At 37.7% G+C, this 25,543-nt stretch overlaps 1 protein-coding gene across 9 annotated transcripts; it reads left to right on the top strand.

The window, feature by feature from the left end:
- Positions 1–567: 567 nt before the first annotated feature.
- Positions 568–25,010, top strand: LOC140142517 (GDP-fucose protein O-fucosyltransferase 2-like). Of its 9 annotated transcripts, XR_011857532.1 has the most exons (10): positions 569–780; positions 3,999–4,249; positions 7,271–7,526; positions 11,487–11,553; positions 13,982–14,107; positions 20,839–21,019; positions 21,842–21,971; positions 23,263–23,733; positions 23,783–23,887; positions 24,021–25,010. XR_011857532.1 is itself a non-coding variant. In XM_072164508.1 (8 exons), exons 1-8 carry the CDS (start codon positions 617–619, stop codon positions 23,417–23,419), a joined length of 1,332 nt encoding a protein of 443 aa, XP_072020609.1. In that variant the 5' UTR covers positions 568–616; the 3' UTR covers positions 23,420–25,010. The 9 variants fall into 9 exon arrangements, 2 of the variants coding, with proteins under 2 accessions (XP_072020609.1, XP_072020608.1); XR_011857529.1 differs by having other exon boundaries at positions 23,263–23,887; XR_011857527.1 differs by having other exon boundaries at positions 23,263–23,858; positions 23,903–25,010.
- The last annotated feature ends 533 nt before the right edge of the window (positions 25,011–25,543 follow it).

Here is a 25,543-nt window from a genome sequence, read left to right on the forward strand (position 1 = left end):
AAAATGGTCTGCCAAAATCGCTTCCCCCCTTTAGCGCTCCCTTTGGCCGTGCCAAAAATCTTTGCCCCCCCTTTCGATGTGCCAAAAACCTTTGCCCCCCTTTTGACGTGCCAAAAATCTTTGCCCCCCCTTACACGTATGCAAGATTTTGGGGAACCCGAATTTAAAACCTTAAATTGTCTTATCATAGGCTATAATGCGAGCGCAGCGAGCAGGAAATTTTGCATATTTGAACGTGTTCCTAATGTTTTCCTACACCTTTTTAGGGCGTTATAAAATGATACCCAAAATATCTGTGCCAAAAATTGCTTCCCCCCCTTTCGACCTGCCAAAAATGCTTGCCCCCCTTTTGGCCTGCCAAAAATCTTTGCCCCCCTATAATTCACCACCCCGGGGGTACACATAATTATTGCACCACCCTAAAGTACATGTATCAGGCTTCCTCAGCATGTGCAATAAAATAGCATTAAAATTTTTCTTATTCTAGCAGCGTTTTAGAAATACTTGGTGAATCGCGGCCACTGCTGTAAGTAATCTCTTTGCCACTTAGATAACGTCAAATGTCCCAAACATTGCAACGTAAAGATAGCATGTAGACCTCTGGAATGATGTCAAAATGGCGACCTCCATGAATTGTACACGGTGGCTTGTTTTCACTCTATATATTTTGTTTTTGACGTTATTTCTCAGTGTGATTTCATTAGCTAATGCAGCCGATGACATTGTTTTTCAGTCCGGTAATCAACAGAAACTGAATGTGGGTGTTGCAAAAGCTAGAAGGTAAGTAAAAGCAGGATCTGTACACAAACCGTTCAAACCCGGCCCAGGGTATACCTGATCTCATGTACCAATACCTTGTGTATTGGTAACCCAAGGGAACGTCCATTATATTTTATTATTAACGCGGCTGTGTACTCTAGACATTGTTTCTTTAGCGAAATTGAGCTTTTTTGAAATATATTTACTTTGTTATGTTTTTTATAAATACAAGGAAAGAAAATCCAGATTTGTTAACGCCAACTGCTCTATTTTATGGATTTTATTTCACTATTTCACTCGCTTCCGCAATTTAAAAAGAAAGAATATCTTTGTTGTACCATCGGGGTATACGCGCGTTTTGTAGACGCGCAATTTGTTAACGCACAGATACGCTACATAACGCTTATCTGCATCGCCGCGCATCTTATGGAAGCACCACGGAAGCACTGATTTCATAAATACCTACAAAATGTAGCGGTCAAATGGCTCCGTTTTAGCTGATAAAATGTGAATTTTTTCAAGTTCTTTTCCCGGATTTAAACATCAAGATATGAATAGATTTCTCCCAAACTTCTCAAGGGGCTGTGGATTTACCCGATGTTCACGTAATGTAAGGTAGAAAAACGAGAACTACCGCATTCTCCTGTGAGCTTCGATCAAAGTGCAAAATATGAACTTCAACGGCCTTTATTTCAATGTTCATTTTCTCGGTAAAATGACGATTTAGGTACACGATAACTCAATAAATACAGCATCTATAGGTAAGCAATTATGCTCATCATAAAAAGCATGATCGAGTCAAGAAACAGTTTTCTCATTTTTTATATTTTGGTCTATTTCCGATTTTAGGCATCATTTTGTGCAAATAGGCGTTTGTGAATATTAAAAAGATCATTTTGATGCCTTATATGGTCAATATCTCAAAAAATAAGGCCAATCTCAAAATACTAAAAAAACTGTTTTTGGAATGGAGTCTCAAGATTTAAGAAAAAAAAAAAAAAATTTTTGGAAAGAGTGTTTTTTGTTATGATGTACCGAACAAAATTGCCAAAAACTCACTTTTTGTGATTTTCTTAGTAACACCAAATCTGTATTATATTTAAAATAAGATTCATTGATCTTGCCTTTATAAAAATGTATACTTTTATATGTCTTGCGTGAATAATTACAAAGTTATGGCACTTTTACTACATGCATGTCTGAGAGTAGGGGAGATTGGGGTTAGTTGAAACATTTTTCACAAAATCATCTTTTTAATGCAAACCGATTACTTTCAAGAAACACTAACCATATCAGTATAAACATTTACATACATGCTACAAATACAGCCTTAAACTTGATTGGACCTGCTTATGATTATTCATATTTATAATGCAATTTGAAAATTTGAAAAAAAGTGTTTCAACTAACCCCACCCCTGGGGTAAGTTGAAACATAGGGTGGGGTTAGTTGAAACACGGCTTGTAAAAATGTCAAAATAATTATTATTGTGTTGTTAGGGTTATACTTCCCTTGAAGGCACCCTTTAACATACAATCAGTGTGTTTATGGTATTATAAAGGTCTTCTGTATAGACAATTTCAGCACTAAACAAAATGTCAGTGGACTTTGCAAAAATAAAGAAATAAATTAAAATTATGTGTAAAATTCTGTCCATACATTTTGAGGTGATTTTTTTTACGTTCCGGAAGGGACAAAAAAAAAATTTTAGTCAAAACTTTCCAAAATATCAACTACATGTATTATGTTAATAAACATTCCTGAGTACACAAAAATTGAATTCATCAACTTTGCTAGATTCTTCTTTTTCAGGCCTTTTGTGGTAGGATGCCAGCAATAAGGTTATTTTCAGGGTCTGTGGTGAAAAACATGACCCTGCCACATTTTGAGATGATTTTTTTAAGTTCAGGAAGGGATGACAATTGTTTCCTCCAGCCACATATGGTGAATGTCAAGACAACAAATCAATCCATTTCAAGGGCAAAATTCAAGTTTTGGAACAAGAATGGAAAAGGCTTAAACCTATAATTTTAACCCATCAAATCTAAAGTAGGCTATACAAGTATAATTGTTTTCATTATAAATGTCGCAAAATATTAATATTGATATGAATGATTAACAACCTGTTTGACCTCGCCATGTTCATAATGCTTACCTTTGTTTTCATATCATATATTTTGTAGTGAAAAATGATTACAAATGTGTATTTTCAATCATTAAATGGAACAATGATTTCTTCGTACTGATGGCAAATATGTATGTACATGTAAATGCACATTAAACACATACACAGCACAGTCAGCACCGGTTGGAACTCCCGGTCAGAGCCGGGAGTTTCAATTATTGGAACTGACCTAGCCCTAGAACTCTGGCCATATCCGTTTTTACTTCTAGGGCCAGAGGCACTTACATTGAAAAATTGTTGAGCATGCTTGAGCGATCCACTGGTGTAACAAAAGTTGAAAGCATTGCCTTGTTGTAACCCGTACGAAACTCAGGGAGCTGATCCTGGTTGCGAAGGTTATTTGTGGAATGTCTAGGGTGTGCGCTCTTGTAGCAGCATAGTTCCTGAATTGTTTTTAAATGGTTTATGGAATGATGTGGGCTGTAGTGGTCTGCGACAACCTGTAATGAGCTGCGAAGGCTTGTGGATCAACATCTAGGCGTTGTGCCTGCGTAGCGCACTATAAATCACTGCGCTTTTTTTTAAAACCAAGTTTCCTCTTGTAGTGAACAAAATGGCGACTCAAGGTAATAAAAATGTGCAGTTGTCAACATTCCTCAAATGGGAAGTCTGTAAAGCCTTTGATTATGAAACCACAGAAATTTAAGGGCGAAGAAGGTGACATGTAAAATATGCTCAAAATACATTGACAAAATACATTGACTCAGAGGCAAGCAGCACTGAAGAACCTGAAGGCTGAAAAAAAGCTTTGTATCAAATTGAGCTCTAAGCCAACTCAAAGAAGCGATCTGAGGAGCTCAAGTTGAGCTCCCTGTTGAAAATGGGAGAGCAATTGATAGAGCTCCAAGATTTTATAGAAGCGAAGGTCTGTTAAGGTCAGTTATACTCAGCCACTATCCCGTGTAGTGTCGTAGATGACACTCAGGAACCAATACAATTTAGTGTTTACAAGCTAAACCACATGCATGATGACTAATAATCAGATTTCTTATACCGTATTGTCAACTTAACAGGTTGTCTATAATAGATTTCTTATATATTTTGGACTAAACAGGTTTCTCTTATACGATGTTAATCCTGGCGAAGGATTTAATCTACGACGGGATGTATACATGCGAATGGCTAATCTAGTTGGCGCACTAGGTGAGACTGAAGATTGGACGTTAGTATTACCACCATGGGGAAGAATCTACCATTGGCAGAACAGACACCTGGATCAAGTCCGTATTCCATGGTCAACCTTCTTTGACGTACCAAGTCTCAATCGCCATATTCCAGTCATAGAATTGGAAGAATACATCAAAAGTTAGTATAGTGTGTTAACTGTTTAACCCCCTGAGCACTATCTGCCGATCTAACATTGCCTCTGATTGGTCAATTACATGATATCTTCATTTTAATCACCAATCAGAATGGAGCTTTGAAAATAATTCACCCCAATTTTTTTGTGTGGTGAAATTATTCTAACAATGTTGCTGATTGGGCCAATTGACAATGAAAACTTCTTTTTGGCCAATCGGCAGGTAGTTCTCATTGGGTTAACTGTCTAGGCTGTATTTTGTTTCCCCACATGATCAAGTTAGTGTACCTTGCCCGTTTTCTTTCCTGTTAACTGTTTGTTTGTTAGACAGGGCCCTGTCTAATTCATGAAAAATGCATGCCCAAATGTGCTTTATTTCAAATCGTCCGTTTTGGTAACTTCAAAATATTTAGGACTGTTTTTTGAGATGAGTGAGAGCAATTATTGCTCCTCTACAGCTCCTCTTAAGTTGCATTGGTAAGGGTGATTTATAGCTCCTCTTGATGGCTTGTTAAATTCTTTAATGTTTTAATGGCCACAGGTGTAAATAGCTGTTTTAAAGGTCTTCTTGAAGAAACCAGAAGAGAAGTCTACAGCTCTTACTTTATTTTCAAAAGATAGTCCCTGAAATGGAAACAGGTTTAACAGAAGCACCAAATTGCGCATGTGGCTTCCTGGTCATAGTGATCAAGTTTTGAATAAGCTCCAAAATTATCAACTTCTGGAAACCATTGAACTGTTAACTTAATTAACTGTGCATATCTTCGTTAGACTGGAATAGTTTCTTTCAACTAAACACATCAAAAGAAATAAGTCCCCCTCTGAACATGTCGTCATAACATTGTAAGGTTTCGTTTTGTACCAATAAAACTAACTTTGAAATAATTATATGACTGTTTACTTCAGGGCTGAATGAGCCTAAATTGAAGGCAAAAACTGCCCTTTTCAAAAGTCACAAAGTAGGCCTATGCTTGTCACAAAAGTTGATTCATGGCTTGTTACATGTACTAATGGAAAACCCTGTGTGTTTGAGTGCAGTTTAAAATCCTCACCAAGTGAACATTTACTGTAATGTGTATCGATTCTTGATCATTCAGCCATGTAAATCCCCTTGGTGCAGAGTTCAGCACAGTGAGTTGTAAGATGGCCAGTTCCATTCCTTGTCCCCAATCACGCCTTGCAGTTAACAAGCATAGGCCTACTTTGTGACTTTTGGAAAGGGCAGTTTTTGTCTTCAATTTGGGTTCATTCAGCCATGAAGTCATGGACATCTTTCATTTTCACAAAACACTTAGTAAACAATCGTATAATTATTTCTAAGTAAGTTTTATTGGTACGAAGTTTTACTTTACGATGTTATGACGAAATTTTCTGAGGGGGACTTATTTCTTTTGATGTGTTTAGATGGTGTATTTCAATACTTCGCAAAAACTTCAATGCTGTTGTTTCTTAAAATACATATTTTACAAATTATGTCGTTCTAGCCGTCAAATCGGCTCAATAAAAAACAAAACGTTCAAACCTGACTCGTAGCCTATTGTTATTATAATTTATAAGTGGGATTATTTTTTCCTCCATGACATGATTGCCACCAATCTTGTGTCAATAGATTGTGGCCAATTGACTTGTCCATAAATCAATACCCATTATCGACTCGTGTTTGTAAGACTAGTAGAAGTTTCAAGTACAAGTATCATATTCCTCCAAGGAGTAAATAAATATTGATAAATAAATTAATAAATGAATTTATAAATGAATAAATATAAAATAAATAAATAAATTCAGTTAGATTTAGATTCACTAGATTGAAATACATAAATAAACAAATAAAAATTAATAAGCAAATAAATTAAACAAACAAAGAATAAAAGATTGTAGAGTAAGCCTACCTGTATTTAAAATGTTAAAAAAAGGCCTAACTATTGATAATAATAAATGGTATTAAATAAAACTAATATTGAATACCAAAAATAATCATAAAGAAACAATACAAGCCCCCCCGACAAGCCCCAATTAAAAACAAATTAACCTAATAAATAAATAAACTGATAAATAAATGCATAAATAAATAATTTCGCTCCTGCCTGACTCGACGCCCTGCCCACACATGCGATGAGTCAGCTGATCATCACTGATCATGTCCATCAGAGCTGACTGCACTCCCGGGGGGGGCACTCACATGTTAAGGTGGTACGGGTATGTGCGGCGGTCAAGGGTCCCTTTTTCAGGCTCTCCGGCAGTTCCTTAAGCCCCACATTTGAATCTAATCCAGTTCTTTGAGCCTCAAACTCTGACAATTGCAGCTCTTTAAGCTCAAATTTGGAAACAAATTAGAAATTTTTAGCTCAACAGCCTATAATTTGGCCCAAATTTCAGTTCTTCAAGCCCCTATTTTGCCCAAAAATCAGTTCTCAGTTCCCAAAGTTTGGCGCTCCGCGCCGCACACCCCTACCAAAATTTAAGTTGAGTGCCCCCCCCGGGACTGCACTGCCTGCTGTGTCCTCTACTCCTCTATCAATACGATCAATATAACTGTAAATTGTAGAGTCAGCAGTCCTTTAAAACTTCCTGTAAGAGCTCACCTCTTGTCAGGGATTGTGTGAAGACTACTTTATTATAATATGAAAGGATGACATTATAATAACACTATATGCTATGAGTCAGGTTTGAACGTTTTGTCAATAAACAGAGCCCAATAGGCCTGTGGGAATTAGGGTATTTCATTTCTGTATCAATTCATTCAAGCATGAAGAAACTGCTGATGTTTGTGCAATGGTTTTGTGTAATGGGCATCTCGCTAGGATCCACAATATGCTCATCTATCAGGGGCACAGTTCTTTAACACCAATGCATTTGTATATTCATTGAATGACCTTTGAAAATTTGGGTACTAAAACTCATACTCTGCAACTTGAGGTCAAATTTTGCACTATGATTGTTTAATTGAGGTTATTAAACTATGCCATTAGGATGAGGCCATTGTGGTTCCTGGTGAATATTACTGTATTTAAATCCTTTTTATACAGTCAGAGGCAAACCAGAGATAGATCAAATACTTTACCTACAATCCTACAAAGAAGGCTGGAGCAATGGCAAATTTGAGGAGAAGGTCGACGAGCGTGATTGCATTGATCGACCAATGTACCAAAAAGATTCTGATGGCTTGTATAGAGGATGGTTCTGGGGTTATGAAGAAGTCTATGCAAAAGCCTTCAAGTGTGTGTCAATTCAGGGTTTCACCACGACGATAGCACCTGTATTAATCAACAATGTCACTGCAACGTAAGTTTGTAAATCAAACAATTCATTTGAAAGCTTGTTTGTTCAAAACATTACTACAAAAATATTCGATTTTTGCATCACTCTATATGGGCAGGACACCCTGTGGAGGAAGCCTACCTCATTGAATTCACAGGTACTACCAGAAGTGAACACAGGGTCATCATTGAATTTTCTCTTGACAGTGGTGAAGACTCAAATGAAATTGACTAATGTACAGTTGCTGTAAATAGTTGATGAAGTCCTTGATACTCAACAGTAAGGAAATGGTCTTTTGAGTTCAAGGATGGAATGAGCATCCTTGACGATCATCCAAGGTTCAAAAGACTTGCTGACGTCACCACCAATGATATACGTGCTGGTACAAAGGCATTGATAATGAATAAAGGACCAAACAAAAAAGATGACAAAAAATATGACCATTCAAAATATGACAACTCTGATCCATTAACATTTGGCTATTCCTGGGTGTCTTCTAGATGGGGGTCCCAGAATCTTCATGCACAAAATTGTGCACACCTTCTATACACTCACTTAGAATGAGGACCGTGACAAGTTTCATCTATATTTTGTCCAAATGTGATAAGGCATACATTAATCACTGGGATTATGAGTCCATTCAGTGGAAGCACCTGGATCTCCCAAATATTCCAACAACTGACCCGTATATACTTCTGAATGGTGCAAGTGTTTCAGTCCCATATGTGGTTTGAATGGGTTAAGAAAATACAGAACTCTTAATTTGTACAGAAATTATTGCTGAATAAGGCATTTCTTTTGAGGAGTAATGCTGACATTCACATAATATGTCTTATTCTATTAAATGAATTTTCCTATCACCTTAATTAAGTGGGTACTACACCCCTTAATAAATTTGTGACTATTCTTGCATGTTTCTCAAAAAAATAGCAACATACTGGTAACAAAAGTTACGTATATTATAGGGGCAAGGAATCCAGTTACAACACTGGAATTTCAGTGACTCAAGACAAGTGGTACGTTATTTATGATAAGAAAAGAGGTACCGCTGGAATGTACCTCATTTCTTAACATATATAATGAACCAAAATTCTCAACCACATCTGGGAGATGTGGTTGGGTTGGATTGGATATTTGTATCTAGTTGTTTGTTTCAATGTTGCAATATTGGCGCTGATTAAGCTGCTGCCTGCAAATTGCATTGTTTCTGTTTAGGTGTGTTTAATGAACAATTCTAGCAATTTGACCTGCGGGTCACCATTAAAGTTTGAAATAAAACCTGCCTTCCTTCTACCACTTGTCTTGAATCACTGAAATTTCTGTGAAGTAATTGGATTCCTTGCCCCTATAATATACATAACTTTTGTTACCAGTGTGTTGTTATTTTTTGAGAAAAATGCAAAATTTGTCACAAAATTTGTCGGGGGGTGTAGTGCCACCTTAAGGAAATGTAATTCATTTTGACATTTTGATTGATATATATACATCTTGTTCATATCCTAAAGGGTTCTGTTTTTTCTAACTCTTACTTATTCAGGTCTGTATTCCTAGACCGTGGAGAAAAAATAAGTCACAAATACTTTGGCCAAGCTGAGTACTGGAAAGTAAGTGAACATTACAAAAGTGTGGTTACTCCTTCATGTAATTGCACACAAAATTAGGGCTAGGTTAGGATTAGGGTTAGGGTTAGGATTAGCTTACACGAAATAATTACATGAAGGATCGACCAAAAGTGTGCTCTGTCATCCATGTTTTGATGTTCGACTAATGAATATCCAATTTCCTAACATGTAGATTGCAACAAAATTCCAACACTGCATACATTGAAAATATTTTGAATGTAATAGTACTTGAATTGAGTACAAATAAACTTTACTTAAAGGCCCATTCAGTGATTTGCTCATCCGGCCATGTATTTAAAGTGAAAGTCCCCCTTATGGTTCATGTTCCTTGGGAATTAGTCAAGGTTAAAATTTATCCATGTAAATTCTGCTCTGTCTGTCATCAAAGTAACAGGTGTATTGCCAGTTCTTCTGTGGAGAACTGGCCAGACGGGGCTATGTGTTTAAAGATTAAATGATACATTTTACATGAATCTGTAATTTCTATACTTTAGTATAGAAATTAACTACCGGTACATATATTTGAATGGGGCTTCAGTTTTGTCAATACTGCTGTTTTTCTTGGATTTTTTTTGGCAAATTTTTCATAGGTAAAATACCTAATGACAGGAAAAATGCCTGATGAAGTCAGAGCCACATCTGACGAAAGCTTGATCATTTTCACACTGTGACTGGCTGCCCCAGTACTGTACTTTACACGCATTGACCGGCTGCACCAGCAATGTGATATCCGACGGTGCACCCGTATATCAGTTGACTTATCCTTGACTCTTGTTAATAAGGCAATTTATGAATAATTTAAATTTTTTTACACCTTCGCTGAGATCACTGAATGGACCTTTAACTACATGTAGAGGTCCAAGGTTTGATTTATTCGAAATATTTATAATGTATTGTAAGTACAGAATTTTAATGTATCCATATATTATGCACCATTATTGCCATTTTCTTAACCCCAAATAGCTCATTCTTTAATGCTCTAATTTTCAATTTCTTAACTTTAATTTTCATCTTTATTGCTTCCATTTGTGCTTCCTGGTACTTTTTTTCACTGCTGTAACTTTTATATCAAGTGTTAATCTTTGTGCAACAATTATAACATTTGAACTGTGATCAAGGAAAATGAGTTTGTCACCAAAGAAATGAAAAGAGAGAATAAGGATTTCACAGAGACTTGTGCATAAAGTGTGGTGAATTCATCCTTAGATGATCTAGCATCAGGAATAAAATAACATGACCGTTGACACCATGTCTGCAATGGCTACAGTTAACAATCATTGACTGATTCATGGTAATGCTCAAAACTCCTGAACTCAAGTAAGGGAAGAGAAGTTTAACCCCATGAGAACTACCTGCCTACATGTATTGGTCAAACAGATGAGTTTTCATTATCAACTGGACCAATCAGCAACATTGTTAGAATAATTTCACCACACAAAAAAAATGAGGTGAATTATTTGCAAAAGTCCATTCTGATTGGTGATTGAAATGAAGATATCATGTAATTGACCAATCAGAGGCAATGTTAGATAGGCAGGTAGTGCTCAGGGGGTTAAACACTCACCTTACTCATTTGGGTTAATTAGCTGGGGAATCTGTGTGACATGTTCTCTGGGTGTCAGTTTAGGGGTCATGTTGGCTAAATCAGCCAAGCAAGCAATTTTGGATGTTGTTTATTCTTGTGAAAAAGTAGTGACAAATAACTGATCCTTTTTCTGTGTTGGTGTCATTTCATTTCTCTTTATCCCAAATTGAATTATACATTTGGTTAACTTCTGCAAAACTTGGGGTGCCACCCCTTGCCATACCCTTGGGCACCAAGATACCTTGCTATATAATTAAAGACAGAGATAAAAAGAATTTATCGCGTCTGACGTCATCCGTCAATCAAATTCGAGCACGGTTTGTTTACAAGTGTCGTGATGATGACTTGCTGAACGCGGGCGGTACAACCGGGCGCCTTATTGTTAATTTTACACCTTCAAACATGCAAACCATCTCAAAAGTTAGGTCTTGATAGTAGGAAACTTTCTTTGGCGAAGGCACCATGTTAACAATGCCTAGAAAAGCTGCTTTTTGCCTTGTAAAAGTACGTAATTTTTCGCCATTTGCTGCAATTCCTTTTCTCCGATCAGCACCAGATAGATCGGTCTTCCTTTTACGCGCTATTAACCTATGTAAACCAATCTAAGATCGTAATTGTCAGTGACATCAGATGCGATAAATTATATTTATCCATGTCTTAAATTATACGCCACTGTTAATTTGCATTTGACATATTTTAACCTGGGTTGCACTCACACACTTTATAGACTAACCTTTAGTCCTTGTGATTTTTCCCATCTTGCACCTGTGCACACAGATCAGTGTTTCTAGACAGAGGGGAAGAGTTACTTCATGATTCTTATGGGCAAGTTGATTATTGGAATGTAAGTTAATTCTCAATCAATTCACACATTTTTTTAAAACACTTAAAAGTGTTTACATTTTTTTAAACACTTAAAAGTGTTTAGATCTGGATGTTTGGTAATTTGTTCAAGTGACAAGTATATTCAAAAGTAACACAAAAGATTTTTATAAGCAAAGAAAAACTTGCTTTCCACTGCCACTTTTACTCATCAAATCAACATCATGTATGCATGATTTCATATTTTGGCTAACAAATTAACTGTGTAGGTTTATTAACTCTCGGGACACTACTGGTCATCTAACAGCATTTCTGATTGGTTGATAACTTGAAATACTCATTTCAATTGCCAATTATGATTAGGCTATAAACTATTTATGGTCAACTATTTATGGACTTGCATTTGCAGATGATCTTCAAAATTGGACACAATATTCATTTTGGCCAATCGGCAGGTAGTTCTTATGGGGTTAATTGATTAGTATCACTTTGCAAGTGCTATATAGTAAAACCAAATAACAAGTTAACAACAATCATCAACAAATTCTTTTATCAAGGAACATGAAGTAAAATGACTGATAATTTGAAATCAAGTACCGTATGTCATAATATCTACTTATTGCACTAGCTCACACAGATTCAACTACTTGTAAGTGAGATTTCTCGCCCAAGTGACAGCACAGTATTACATTATCACAAGCTCTGATCTGCTGATTGTTTGATTTTACTTATCATCCCTTTAATCTATGCATTCATTATAAACCACTTTCCACCCTGATGTGGCAGTAACGTCAGTGCGCATTTCAGTGGGCACAGCTACAAATTCGCTAGTGTTCGCCTCATTATAAAGCATTTTCCACCCTGATGTGGCAGTAACGTCAGTGCGCATTTCATTGGGCGCAGCTACCAATTCGCTAGTGTTCCCCTCAAAGCACTGGCGAACACACACACACGCTTAAAAATGCCTCGTAGATGCGCAGGCAAAACAGCTGCCTCAACGCTTTGACGTCACTGCCAAATCAGGGTGGAAAATGCTTTAGCAGGGTTTAAATTTGATAATCCTAGTTTTGTTTTCTCTTTAACATATTGTCATTCTCATCACAACAGAAGTTTACATTAATCATGACATGCTTTGTTTAAATGCTGGTCCATGATGTTCACTCACACCTTGTTAGTTTGCCTAACACATTGACACTTTAAAATTAGCATCAAATTCTATTTACTTCATTTTATGTAGCAATCCAGAATTTCCCTGCAGTTTTACCAAATTTCCCTCCAGTATGACATATTTCCCTTATGTATTTCTTTTTTTTGTGGTCAAAAACCAAACATTTCCCGGCAATGAGCTTTTGCTAGAGACATAAAGGGGCTGTCATTTTCTTTGGAATGGTGGGTCATGAATATACAGGGGTCATAGAATTTTCAGACCCAAAATAGGGGGAGTTATGGGGGCATTCTTGTAACTTACGATCAAAATGTGTCTGCAATCTAGTTACATTATGTTACATTTGTGCATGCTCTGAGCACCCAAATTCACACTTTCAATCCAAATTTTAATACACTCTGCACACTTTCTCCACACTTAAGTTTTTGCGCGCTCAGTGCCTTAGTACAGGCAAAGACTAATTTGTCTTGAATCTGTGTAGGCCAAAGGGCCCGAGATAGGGGAGGTGATAAAAATGTTTAGCCTGCGATACGGAGGGGGGGGTCAAAAAAAATTGACTCCGTCACCGACATATCAATGACCCCCCTTCCGAAGAAAATGACATCCCCTAAGTGCGTATTTCGCTGATGACATTATCGAATCGTGACCGCTAGTTAACTTCAGCCGAGCAGAACATATATGCAATAGCATACAAGGTCAGTTTGTCATCACGCTTGTGACTCAACTGAGTAAAATCACTGATGTCACTTCCAAATTTGAGGTGGCAGAAGTATAGGGGCTCATATTGAAATACCCTACCACGTTTTTACACAGAAAGAAGGCAGGATTCCCCTCGCTAAGCGCGCACCTCAGGAAAGCTCGGTCATAAAATGGATAATATGCATCAGTGATACACCCTGCCCAGGATTTTAACAAAAGAAGGCTAGCACAGGAAAGCTGCAGGATGGCGCACACCTTCCTGTGTAAGGGAATTTCAATATGAGCCCTAGGTATCAATACCATTTGGGTATTATACCAGGGGTATGATTCCAAGGCAGCCAGGTTATCTGGGATACTGAGGAAGCAGCCCATCTGGGGATTTAAACCAAGACAGTGTTGATATTATCAGTTTCTACATATCTAGTTTAGTTGACTTCACCATAAATTGGACTTTAAGAAAGTCTGATTCATACCGAGTGGCTACTGTGGTGCAACCACAACGACGTAGGAAGTAATGTTCTCTGTAAACAGGGCGATGCTATGTCATGTGTAATTGACAAATGATTAATCATTTATTCCATTCCAGGCTAGAAGAAGTATGAGATTTGCCAAACATCTAACAGATATAGGAGATGATTTCAGAAGAGGTTTTTTGAATTCTGATGACAAAAGAGATAAAACAGAAGTAACAGAAGATTGGAGGGATATGAGGGTAGGTATTGTCTAGTTGGATTTCAGGGATACAGTGCAGCTTGCAGAATGGAAATAGTATACAGAGATGTGATTTGTTAATATAAGGGCAGGTCTAGAAATCTGTGGCAGTGCGGGCGAATGCATTTGGATTTCAAAAATTGGTGAGGGAGGGCCTTATTATTTGTTATTGTGTTATTTTTTTACCTTTCATTTCTGTGTAAAGTTACAATTGCAAAGTGTTGTCAACATATCATAAAATTGGAGAGGCCCCCTGATATTTTTGTTATTTCCCCAAAGCCCTACCCTAGCTTGAGGGAAGTGTTTGCAATGTGTATATAAATGATAACCAAGAACTTCTTAACATTTATATATTATAAATGGTTTATTAAAACAATGTACTCGCAGCAAATAGCTGAATTACAACATCATTTACACATCAAAATATTAACACAAAAATATCACAACAATGGCAAGAAAAAATATATACAACAATTAAATGAGACTACAAAATGAGCAACAATGACAAATCAAGCTGAAGCCGAAACTAAAACCAACCTCAGTACAAACAGCAGAGAGAACTGCAAAAACAACGCAGCACAGAGAATGCAAAATGGCCAAAACTATTTTAACTGTTCATTCCACTTTTTGACCATGTACGGGATAGCACTGTTGGCGTATCTCTGCGTGCGCACTTTCGGCAGCGTCATCATGTTGCTATTGCGGAGAGGAACCTTGACTACTTCGGATCTCAACTTAGGTAGCCAGCTGCGAAATTGTTGAGAGTCATATATTTTGGTAGCAAAATCTAAGCAGATCTTGTCAAATCTGATACTGAGATCAGACATTTTACATGTGACGAGGGCGTCTTGGTAAGAAATATAGTCACCACCCAAGACGATTCTGCACGCCCTCTTCTGAATACGCTCCAAAGCCAGGTGTTGTTTCTCAGTAAGCCCCGGATGCCAAACGGGCACCGCGTATTCAAGAAGGGGCGCACAAAACCAACGTAGATGGTAACCAAATTGTCAACACTCAGACCAAATCTTTTGAGCCTGGTCAGCATAAACAGCCGCCACTAGCACGCCCTAGAACGTCTCAATATGAATGTCCCAACTGAGGTCTTTGGCGATCTTAATGCCCAAAATTTTGATCACATCGGCACTTTTAAGATTTTGATTACATAACCGCAGAGGGGGCAATACCTCGGGATCTTTCATGAAGGAAACGTCCATGTACATGCATTTGGACGGGTTTAACTTCATGTTGTTGTACAGAGCCCAATCGTCAAAATTGTCTAAATCAGTTTGAATAGTACTACCATTTCTGGTATTGATATTTTCAATTACAGTTAAATCGTCAACATATTTCAAAGCGAGTTTATTTGGATCGTTCATGCTGGCAGCGTCATTTGCAAGAACCATAAAAATCATAGGCCCATTTAAGGTGCCTTGTGGAACCCCGCCTGAGAGATTTTGCCAGTCAGACAGGACATTTTGGTATCTCACACATTGGGATCTGTACGACAAAAAATCACAAATCCATGGTATTGCAGCAGGCCTTGTACCCATTTCAATTAATTTTGGAATAGCGATATTATGGTCGGCGCAGTCGAATGCTTTACTAAAATCAGTCGCGTGATACGTGACATACTTTTAAATTTCTCAAGGTGTTTAAGGATGAAGTCGACTAACTTAACCAAATAATGGGTCGTGGATCTTTCTTTTCTGCTGCCAAATTGCCCATGATCGATTTGTGGTTCTATGTCATCCACCACCCAATCTGTAACAAAGGACTCGCCACCTTAGAAAAGTGATCAGTCAACGAGACCGGTCTAAGCTGGTTCCACGTGGCGGGTTTACTTTTAGGCAAAGGCACAACCACGGCCCGTTTCCATTGCGATGGCACCGACCCTTCTTGAAAAGATTTATTTAAAATATGACACAGTGGATCACTAAGTTCAACTGAGAACTCACGGATCAGCTTAGATGAGATCCCATCTGGTCCCCCGCTTTTTTCCTGCCGATTTTAGACAATTTCAATTGACTTCCCAGGGATATATTTCAGGAAGGGCTTCTGGGGCAGGAAGGTAAGTGGGTAAGCCAGAAATGTTCAACGGGCTTATGTGCTGACCGATCGAAACAAAATGATCATTTATACTGTTGGCCACAGCTTTAGGATCAGAAGGGTCGGTACCTGCTGGAGGCTCAATGGGTGCTTGGCTAGTGTTATTGGTTGTCATAACACGTATCTGACGGTACCACTCAGCAGGGTTAGACTTTTTATTCCTTTGAACTCTGTCATGGTAATAGTCTTTCTTATCATTAGCAATGGAACACTGAACTTTGTTCCTGTAATATCTCCAAATTGGAGGTATAGTGTGATCGAAAACTTCTTGACGTCTTTTGATTAATTCCTTTGTTTTCGAAGATATCCACGGCTTATCTGTGACATGATGTTTTACTTGCCGTGTAGGAAAATGCAAGTCCATCTGTTCATTCAGGGTGTTATAAAAGGCATTTGTACAATCCTGAGATTTGTTTTGCTCGACTTGATATCCAAGAACCGAAAGAACGAATGCCCGAGTCTTTGATTGGTCGGACAGTTCTGGTAATAGTCGCGTTAGTATGCTTAATACTGTGGTTAGGTTTTGGGAACCATGCAACTGTTGAGTGGTCGCTCTTTCCTATGGGTGTTTCAATCAAAGGGGTTGAATAAAATTGAGCAAAATTTGTTATTATTTTGTCCAAAATGCTATTCCCTCTTGTTGGTTTGTCGACAACTTGGACTAGGTTGTTATTTCTACAAAGTTGAGAGACATCAAGTTTGTTCATATCCCCTATGATGCAAACGCCTGCGGCAGGATATTTAACACGCATGAGATCCAAAGTATCTTGAATATGATTGAGCATAAGCATCATTATATCTTGGTTTTCGTCGGGAAATAGAGTGCACCAACAATAATAGAAGAAACTGTTCTTGGTAGTCTATTTGGGCGAATATGAAGCCAAAACATTTCAATCTCTTGGGGGATATCAACCTCGATTGTATTGGTTTGGAAACATTGATTCACATAGACGTCTACACCCCCACCCCTGCGCACGGCCCTTGATCTGGAAAATAGGTTGTACCCATCGATGTCGCAGAATTCAGTAGGTCTATTTGCTTTAAACCACGATTCCGAGATGACACAAAGATCATAGTTATTCTTTAATACAACTGACCTGAACTCGTCGATTTTATTATTCAATGACTGGGGATTGCAAACGTATATCGATGGAAAGTTATACGGCTTAATCTCATTCTCATTGTCCAGTTTCGTTAGTGGAACTTTGACGAGATTGTGTTTATTTACACCAGTTTGCGACTCATTGTTGTACCATGTTCTATTCGAAGCAATAACTGGTATTTTTTACGGACATGTCTTCCTCCCCTACGACCACATCTCTTTCATCACAACAATTTTAGAAACAAAGTAAGGAAGCAAATAACAAAATATTATTGACAAATCTCCAAAAATCAGTGAGGGCAGGGATGATATACATGTTAATTATTTTACCTAATATATATAAAATATATCTTTCAAAACGTCTACAGTGCTGGAGTAAAGTTCATTTTTTAAACTATGATCTTGATGTAGGATGAATTGCAATACACCTATTATTGTCAGACTTGCATTGTAAGGCAAAGGACAGAACTTAATAAGATATTCGGAGTACTAGTAGCAATTAATCTATGTGTATTCCAAGTAAAACAGCATTGTACAAAATGTAGGACACCTTTTGATTCTCCTTGAAATATTGCACTCATTAATTTTGATCAAGACAAAATGTCCTTGATATAAAAATATTGTGAATGCTATAAATCTCATTTAATATATGTATTCCAAGTAAAACAGCATTGTCTGAAGGAAACCTTTGTTTTATGATAAATGTGCTTTTCCAGATGTGATAGCATTTCAAAGTTATATGTGAAATTGGGGGAGCAAAATTAATCAAAAATATGAATTTTTCAACTGCACAATGAGGAAATTAATTTAACTCTAAATGTACTAGCAACTAATGTTATTTCATTCCAGAAAATTTTATTCAAATTCAATTCTTTCTACACCTAAATCCTTCCTATCCAAATCGAATTCAATCCACCTTGCTTAAAAATTAATTCAGTTTGATTCCAATTCAATTTTATTAATTTCAAAACCATGTCATTTTAATTCCAATTCAATTCCAATACAGTATGCAGTTTGAATTAATTGATGCACCAAAGACAGGTTTTTAAATTTTACTACCGGTACCAATTTTGTAAAGGTGCATTGATTTTTGAGTATAAATTTTAGTAGGAGCTTGAAAAAAATAGGGGTTATCTAATTAGTACCAAAATTTTAATATCTGTGGTAAGTTGGGGGCCTGGGGTTGGGGGTGTTACATGCACATTATCTATCATATCAATCGCTAAACTGCTCAAATAAAGAAAGTCTGCAGTCATGTAACCCGTCCTACACCAAAACCTGATCTTGTTATGACAATTTGATTGATACGGTTGTGTGCAGAATCTTGTTAGCTCCAATTTGATACCAAATTTGCTACCAAACACTCAAAAGTGACAAAGATTGATACCAGTTTATGGCATTTGGTGCATTTTCAAAAGTTGCAAATCAAAACGAATCAGGCGGTCGAAATTGCTTAGCGTGGCAATATGGTCAATATATTGTCGACTATCCCAAGTGTGCACTTTATTCAATTGTTAATCTAAACGCGTGGATTGCTACAGTGCTTTACTAATGAATACTAGGGCACGATGTGATCAATATGACCTAGCGGTTGTTTCGGACCATATCAATGGTCGCGCTCTGCCATTTACCTCTACAGGTCTGTGTACTTTACCTTACCTATCCTCTTCGGGCCCTGTGGCCCATAAGGCTGCAAGTCTCCTCCTCCAGCTGTCCCTTTCTGTCTGTCCCTTACAGGTCTGTGTGGTCCGTTTTTAATTTGCAACTTTTGAAAATGCACCAAATTTCATATACTGGTATCAATTAGTGGTGTTATCGATAGAGATTTTGTGTATCGCCATGTCGGAAGAAAATACTTCCGACAATCGACATGTATCGACAGTCAACAACCTGACAGCGTGGGAAATATCTTAACTTGCCCATTGATCACCAACCGACCTCCAATTAAGCTTACCCAATTCATCAAAACAAATGCTCTACTAAGATCCTGCGTGTGGCATTACTGCTCTACCTCACGTGATCTGCACAGTAGTGAACAGTAGTGAACATTATGTCATGATATTCCAAAGCTGTAATTGGTTGGAAGGTGCCCATGTCACTGACATGATAGTTACATACAATGTATATGTGTTTGTCCATTTATTATGTTATTATTCACATCACTGTGATGACTTCTTTTGCATGTCACATAATTTGTGAATGCTATGCTGAGTATGCTCCTCGTTGAGGGGGTATGTCTTAATATAATGGTGTATAATTTTTGTTGAACTGTGAACTTAAGGTCAACAAACTTGTGCTATTTATGTTTCAAATGTTTAAGCTATCAGCGGCTAGTGGCTTTTGATGTTGTGACAGTACATCGTTTGTGTATCGATACTACCATTGAGTGTTCCAACATGTCGGAAGTCTGTGAGTTTTCCGACTATCGACACTTTCGACAGTCGATAACAGGCCTAGTATCAATCTCTGTGAATTTAGAGTTTTTGGTAGCAAATTTGGTATCAAATTGCAGCTAACAAGATTCTGCACACCACCTTTTCAATCAAATTGTCATAACAAGATTAGTTTTTGGTGTAGGACGGGTTACATGACTGCGGACTTTCTTTATTTGAGGTGTTTATTAAACATTGGCAACGCAAGAATCAACAGCATCAGATAAGATTTTCTAAGTGGATCAACCTATAATTTTCCACATAACAAGTGAACAGGTAGATACTCTTCTAAAGTTATGATTAAGAAGAACTCCAAAAAACATACAAGAGGTAGGCTTACAGGCCTGGAGTCACCGGAAACATCATGGCCTTCTCTTTCCTATCCTCACCGGATATTTCAGAGGAAATAAAAGTGAAGAGTTGTTATATCAGAATGCCTCAAAACAAAAGATAGACCTTCTCTCTTGCAAAAGCCGAGCAGAGATTTGGCTTTGTCATGTTTGTCAACATGTAAAACTTGTATTTTCCTGTGTGATTTCTATGTGATATGTGATTTTTTTTGACAATCAAGGCACAATGTTTATGTACTTTTTGAAAACAGAAACATAGTTTATGTGACTGTGGTTGTGCATTTTTCTATGTCTTGTCTTGCTTATGAGAGTTTTGATTTCAATATAATGAAACTTTGCACACTGTCTCTAAGAGTAATAGTGTCTCCAAGAATATCAATGTATAGATGAGTTGACCTCAATGTTTATCAACAAAGGCAAGGGACTGGTATATCGATATGCTTGAGTGAACCCCATGCAACCACTACACTGTTCAATAACCTTATTGTGATGTGGCGGAGTTTTAAAACACGAGCCCTGAACAAAATATGATCTTGCCACAAGCATATACTGCCAGGCAAAAACAATGGAAATTGGTATGATGCGTGCACATACTGCCAGGCATTGACGTCAGAAGTAAACTCATCTATATATCTATATATATATCAACATTGATGCCATCAAGTATATTTTACGGTTACCAAATGGGTCAATCCCCTAAAAACTATCACTCAAGAAAAATAATTTGCTGTGTATTTTTTAGAGAGACCCCGGTAGTGCCACAGGAGGACCTTATATCGCTGTTCATCTACGTAGGCAAGATTATGCTCGAGGTGGTCGTAAAGATGTTCCAACGCTACAAGCAGCTGCAGAGCATGTGGAGGGACTGCTCAAGAAACTTAAGCTTAAAATTGTATTCCTAGCTACAGATGCACCAAAAAGAGGTAAGAAGGGAAAGTAAATTATTGTGAATAATTGAATGAAGAGTAATTTTCCAAAACACACTTGTTCCTCCACCTGCTGATCTAACATTGCCTCTGATTGGGCAATTGCATGATATCTTCACTTTAATCATATAATTATATAGGCAACAAAAATCATATTCTATTGGCCCAAACCAACTCGTAACTGCGTAATAGGTGCCCTCATGTATGGGTGGTATCCAAGGTCACATACGGAGGTCATTTGAGGTTGTTTGTTTACTACTCATACAATTTGACATTTAATAGCAGTAATAATATCATTCTGAATTTAAATCCCCCCCCCCCATGGTGGAGGCATCCCATTCGATGCCTTACGTTGAAAACCGTGACGTTTCTAGTTCACCCTGGCAGTGACATCAATTTGTTGAGGCAGCTGTTTCTCTCACACATGATGTAGCGTCTTTAAGCGTGTGCGTCTGTATGTCAGCACTTTGAGTGAAAGCTAGCGATATGAAGCTGGAACCAATGAAATGCACACTGACGTCACTGTCACATCAGGGTGAAAAATGGAACAGTTTGTTTTTCCTTGTCACATTCTGATATAGCTTTGATACATGCGTCAATCTCACCCTATTACCATGTATGCAGGGCATTGCAGGCATGGGAGAGTTCTGTGTTTCCGTAACATGACAAACATGTTTTGTGCAATTTTTTATATCTTGGAAGTTATAACCATGTTCTTTAATTCTCCCCGGCTCTCTGACCGACCAAACTCCTAGCTACACCACTGTCTGTAGTATCATAAGTAACTTTGCACATTTTTTTATTTTTTTATTGTTACAGAAATAGATGAATTTAAGAAGTATTTATCAAATTTTAAAGTAGTCAACTATGTACCTCCAAAAGTTGTACTAGAGAAGTACATGGATGGTGGGGTTGCCATAATAGACCAGTGGATATGTGCACACGCAAGGTAAGACCAGAAGTATATACAGTAAATATAATATGTGACCTGCTACCACAAAATCAGCGCAAGGTGTTAGTCACTCAAAATGCCCTGGCTACTGCGTTGGTGTTCACTCACCTGTTAAAACCACTAAGTATGTCTGTATGTCCTTTGTGAATGGGGGCACAATGGGCCATTCACGAAGGATAATACTACTGGCTTGTACAGGTGACGGCAAAACAAAGTACATCAACTTAGTCGGACCGAATATCTCGAAACTACCAACTCAACAAAATGAGCATAAAGTCGCGGTGACATTACGCTGATTTTGAGGTAGCAGGTCACATAGCTCATCTCAAGAGTTTGTTTAGAAGAAGGGGCGGCAAAAACAGGGGCGGCAAAAACAAAGGGGGCGGCAAAACTACTTAACAAAGAAAAAAGGCGCACAAAATTGAAAAAGCATAAAAATCTTTGAAAAAGGTTGCTTTTAGGGCGCTAGCGCCTAAAATCCTTCTTTTTTTTTTTTTTTTTTTTTTTTTGCTCTTCACTTTTTCAAACGACCGTGAAAAAAATTGGGTCAACCTTTTCGGGCTGTTAAGGAAGGGGCAGCAAAATTGTTTCTTCTTCAGCCCCCGGGGTTGGGGCGGCCACGGTACGCCACTGACATTGCCTGGAGGTCAATACCTGTGCATCATTTATTTGGAGGGCATGAAAAATCTGAACGTTTTGCCTTTTGAACGAGGAATATCCCAAAACAAAATGTTAAGATTTTTCACAATGCCCACATACAACTGATGCAAAGTTATTAACCAAGTTCGTAATTGCCACTTTTTAACGTCTCTCTTAACCAAATCTCCACATTTTATTTTCTAAAATTTGTTGAAATAAGCAATTTTTTCACCCTTAATCGATCAGGCGGCTAAAACAGACTTACCAATTATAGCTGTGCGAAATCACGCCATGTGCAAATAAGATAGTCGCATGCACATGAAATGTTTCGGCATAAGGGATGCAATACAACTCAAAATTTGGAAATAAGATTGTTTTAACCCCCTGAGCACTACCTGACGATCTAACATTGCCTCTGATTGGTCAATTACATGATGGAGGTTTGCAAATAATTCACCCCAATTTTTTTGTGTGGTGAAATTATTCTAACAATGTTCCTTATTGGTCCAAATGATAATGAAAACTTCTTTTTGGCCAATCGGCAGGTAGTTCTCATGGGGTTAATCGTAGGCCTCAATGTAAGATCGAAAACCGATTGAATATGAAAAAAAAATGACCAACTACCTTTGATTGTTAATTTTCATTTCAGGTACTTTATAGGCACAGGTGTTTCAACTTTCACATTCCGAATCAATGAAGAGAGGCAGATTCTAGGATTTGACCCCAAGATGACGTACAACAGATTCTGTGGTCATGCTGAGGAACCAGACTGTGAACAACCTAGTGCGTGGAAAATAGTATATTGATGACGCATGAATAAACATGGTGGTGATTGTGATATATTCAGTGGGTGTGGTTTAGCTTGTAGGCACTGGTTCCTGGATGGCGTCTATCACACGTTTGACGGCAGCAGCCGCATCATTGCATAATATACTTGCGTATGTAGAATGTTGCAAAGCGTAATACGGGAACGAGATCACAGTGCACGCAACTAAAATGATAAACAAGTTTTCTTCATTTCAGAATAAGGGTTTTCGTGATGGTGACTTCATTTTTCCTAAATAAAATGGTGTTTAGACCATAAGAGCTGCTATGCAATGAGGTACAAAATGTCATGTAGGTCATAAAAGGTGTATCATGTAATGAGGTACAAAATGTCACGTACGTAGGTCATAAAAGGTGCTTCATGTAATGAGGTACAAAATGTCACGTACGTAGGTCATAAAAGGTGCTTCATGTAATGAGGTACAAAATGTCATGTAGGTCATTAAAAGGTGTCATGCAATGAGGTACAAAATGTCATGTAGGTCATAAAAGGTGCAACATGTAATGAGGTTACAAATGTCATGTAGATCATAAAAGGTGCAACATGTAATGAGGTTACAAATGTCATGTAGGTCATAAAAGGTGCAACATGTAATGAGGTACAAAATGTCATGCAGATCATAAAAGGTGCAACATGTAATGATGTACAAAATGTCATGTAGGTCATAAAAGGTGCAACATGTAAAGAGGTACAAAATGTCATGTAGGTCATAAAAGGTGCTTCATGTAATGAGGTACAAAATGTCATATACGTAGGTCATAAAAGGTGCAACATGTAATAAGGTACACATTGTCATGTAGGTCATAAAAGGTGCTTCATGTAATGAGGTACAAAATGTCATGTAGATCATAAAAGGTGCAACATGTAATGAGGTACAAAATGTCATGTAGGTCATAAAAGGTGCAACTTGTAATGAGGTACAACATGTCATGTAGATCATAAAAGGTGCTGTGTGCTGTGAGGTACAGGTACAAAATCTCACATAGATCTTAAAAGAAAACAGGCATTGTGAAATGAAGTATATGATTAAGAAGAAAACATTTGTGTGTGATAGATAACATGATTGACAAGGCAACCTTTCATAGTAAGGCTTCAAAAAAAAGTTGACTTGCCCTTATCGACCGACTCAAAAATCTGAAAAAACAGTCGCTTTTTTTTTAAATTTTAGATTTTGATATTTTGGTTTATAATTTCAAAATATTTGTTTTATTTATGTTTAACTGCGGTATAAACAAATTCTGACTTGATTTCTGCATTTGTGTTTCATATAAACCCTGTGACTACATTGAAAACATTTTTCTGCAAACGATGATCTGCGTATCTAAGGCATTGAATGAAAAATAACACCACCACGATGTTATAAAGAAAGTGTCCTATACCTACAACACAGCACACTGCAGCTAGTATAGTAAAATGGACAATAAGTTGCAGCATTACGCATCATGTCATATTTTGCAGAAAATTAAAAAAACAACTGAAATCGACCGACCGACCCAGGTGTTGGCACCTAAGTAAAGGGCAAGTCGACTAATTTTATTTAAAAAGCCTAATATGGGTGTATTTGGGGACAGCTTTTAAGCTGGTTTCATACTTTCTGCCGCTTGCCGCTGAGCGGCATGACGCTTCATCATGCCGCTTGTACTTTTCTGCAAGCGGAGCGGCACACCGCTAAGCGGCAGCGGCATGACTCTGAAAGCTACTCTTGCCGCTCAGCACCGCTCCAAAATCGTATTTTGTTCTCATATACGTCAGAGCGGCACCGCTCCGAGTTGACTTGAATTCAACTCCCAGCGGTGCTGCCGCCGCGGCAAAGCGGTGGAGTAATCGATATATCGGCTTGCCGCTGGTCACCGCTAGCGTTTTTAGTGAGATTGCGCAGTGAAGTAAAATCATCTTCAGAGCGGCAAAGCGGCAAGCGGCAGAAAGTATGAAACCAGCTTTACTAACTTAAGAAATAATAACCACTTTGCATAATCTCAAAAAAACCTTGAATCATGATTAATAAATTGAGCTATTCCAGTTAAAATCCTATCACCCCCTATGATTAGGTGACTCCGTTTGAATTCTGCACTCTCTGTGTGGAAGATTAAGGTCATGTCTTTTG

Source organism: Amphiura filiformis, chromosome 20, assembly GCF_039555335.1.
Source record: "Amphiura filiformis chromosome 20, Afil_fr2py, whole genome shotgun sequence".
In the NCBI taxonomy this organism is placed as follows: Eukaryota; Metazoa; Echinodermata; class Ophiuroidea; order Amphilepidida; family Amphiuridae; genus Amphiura; species Amphiura filiformis.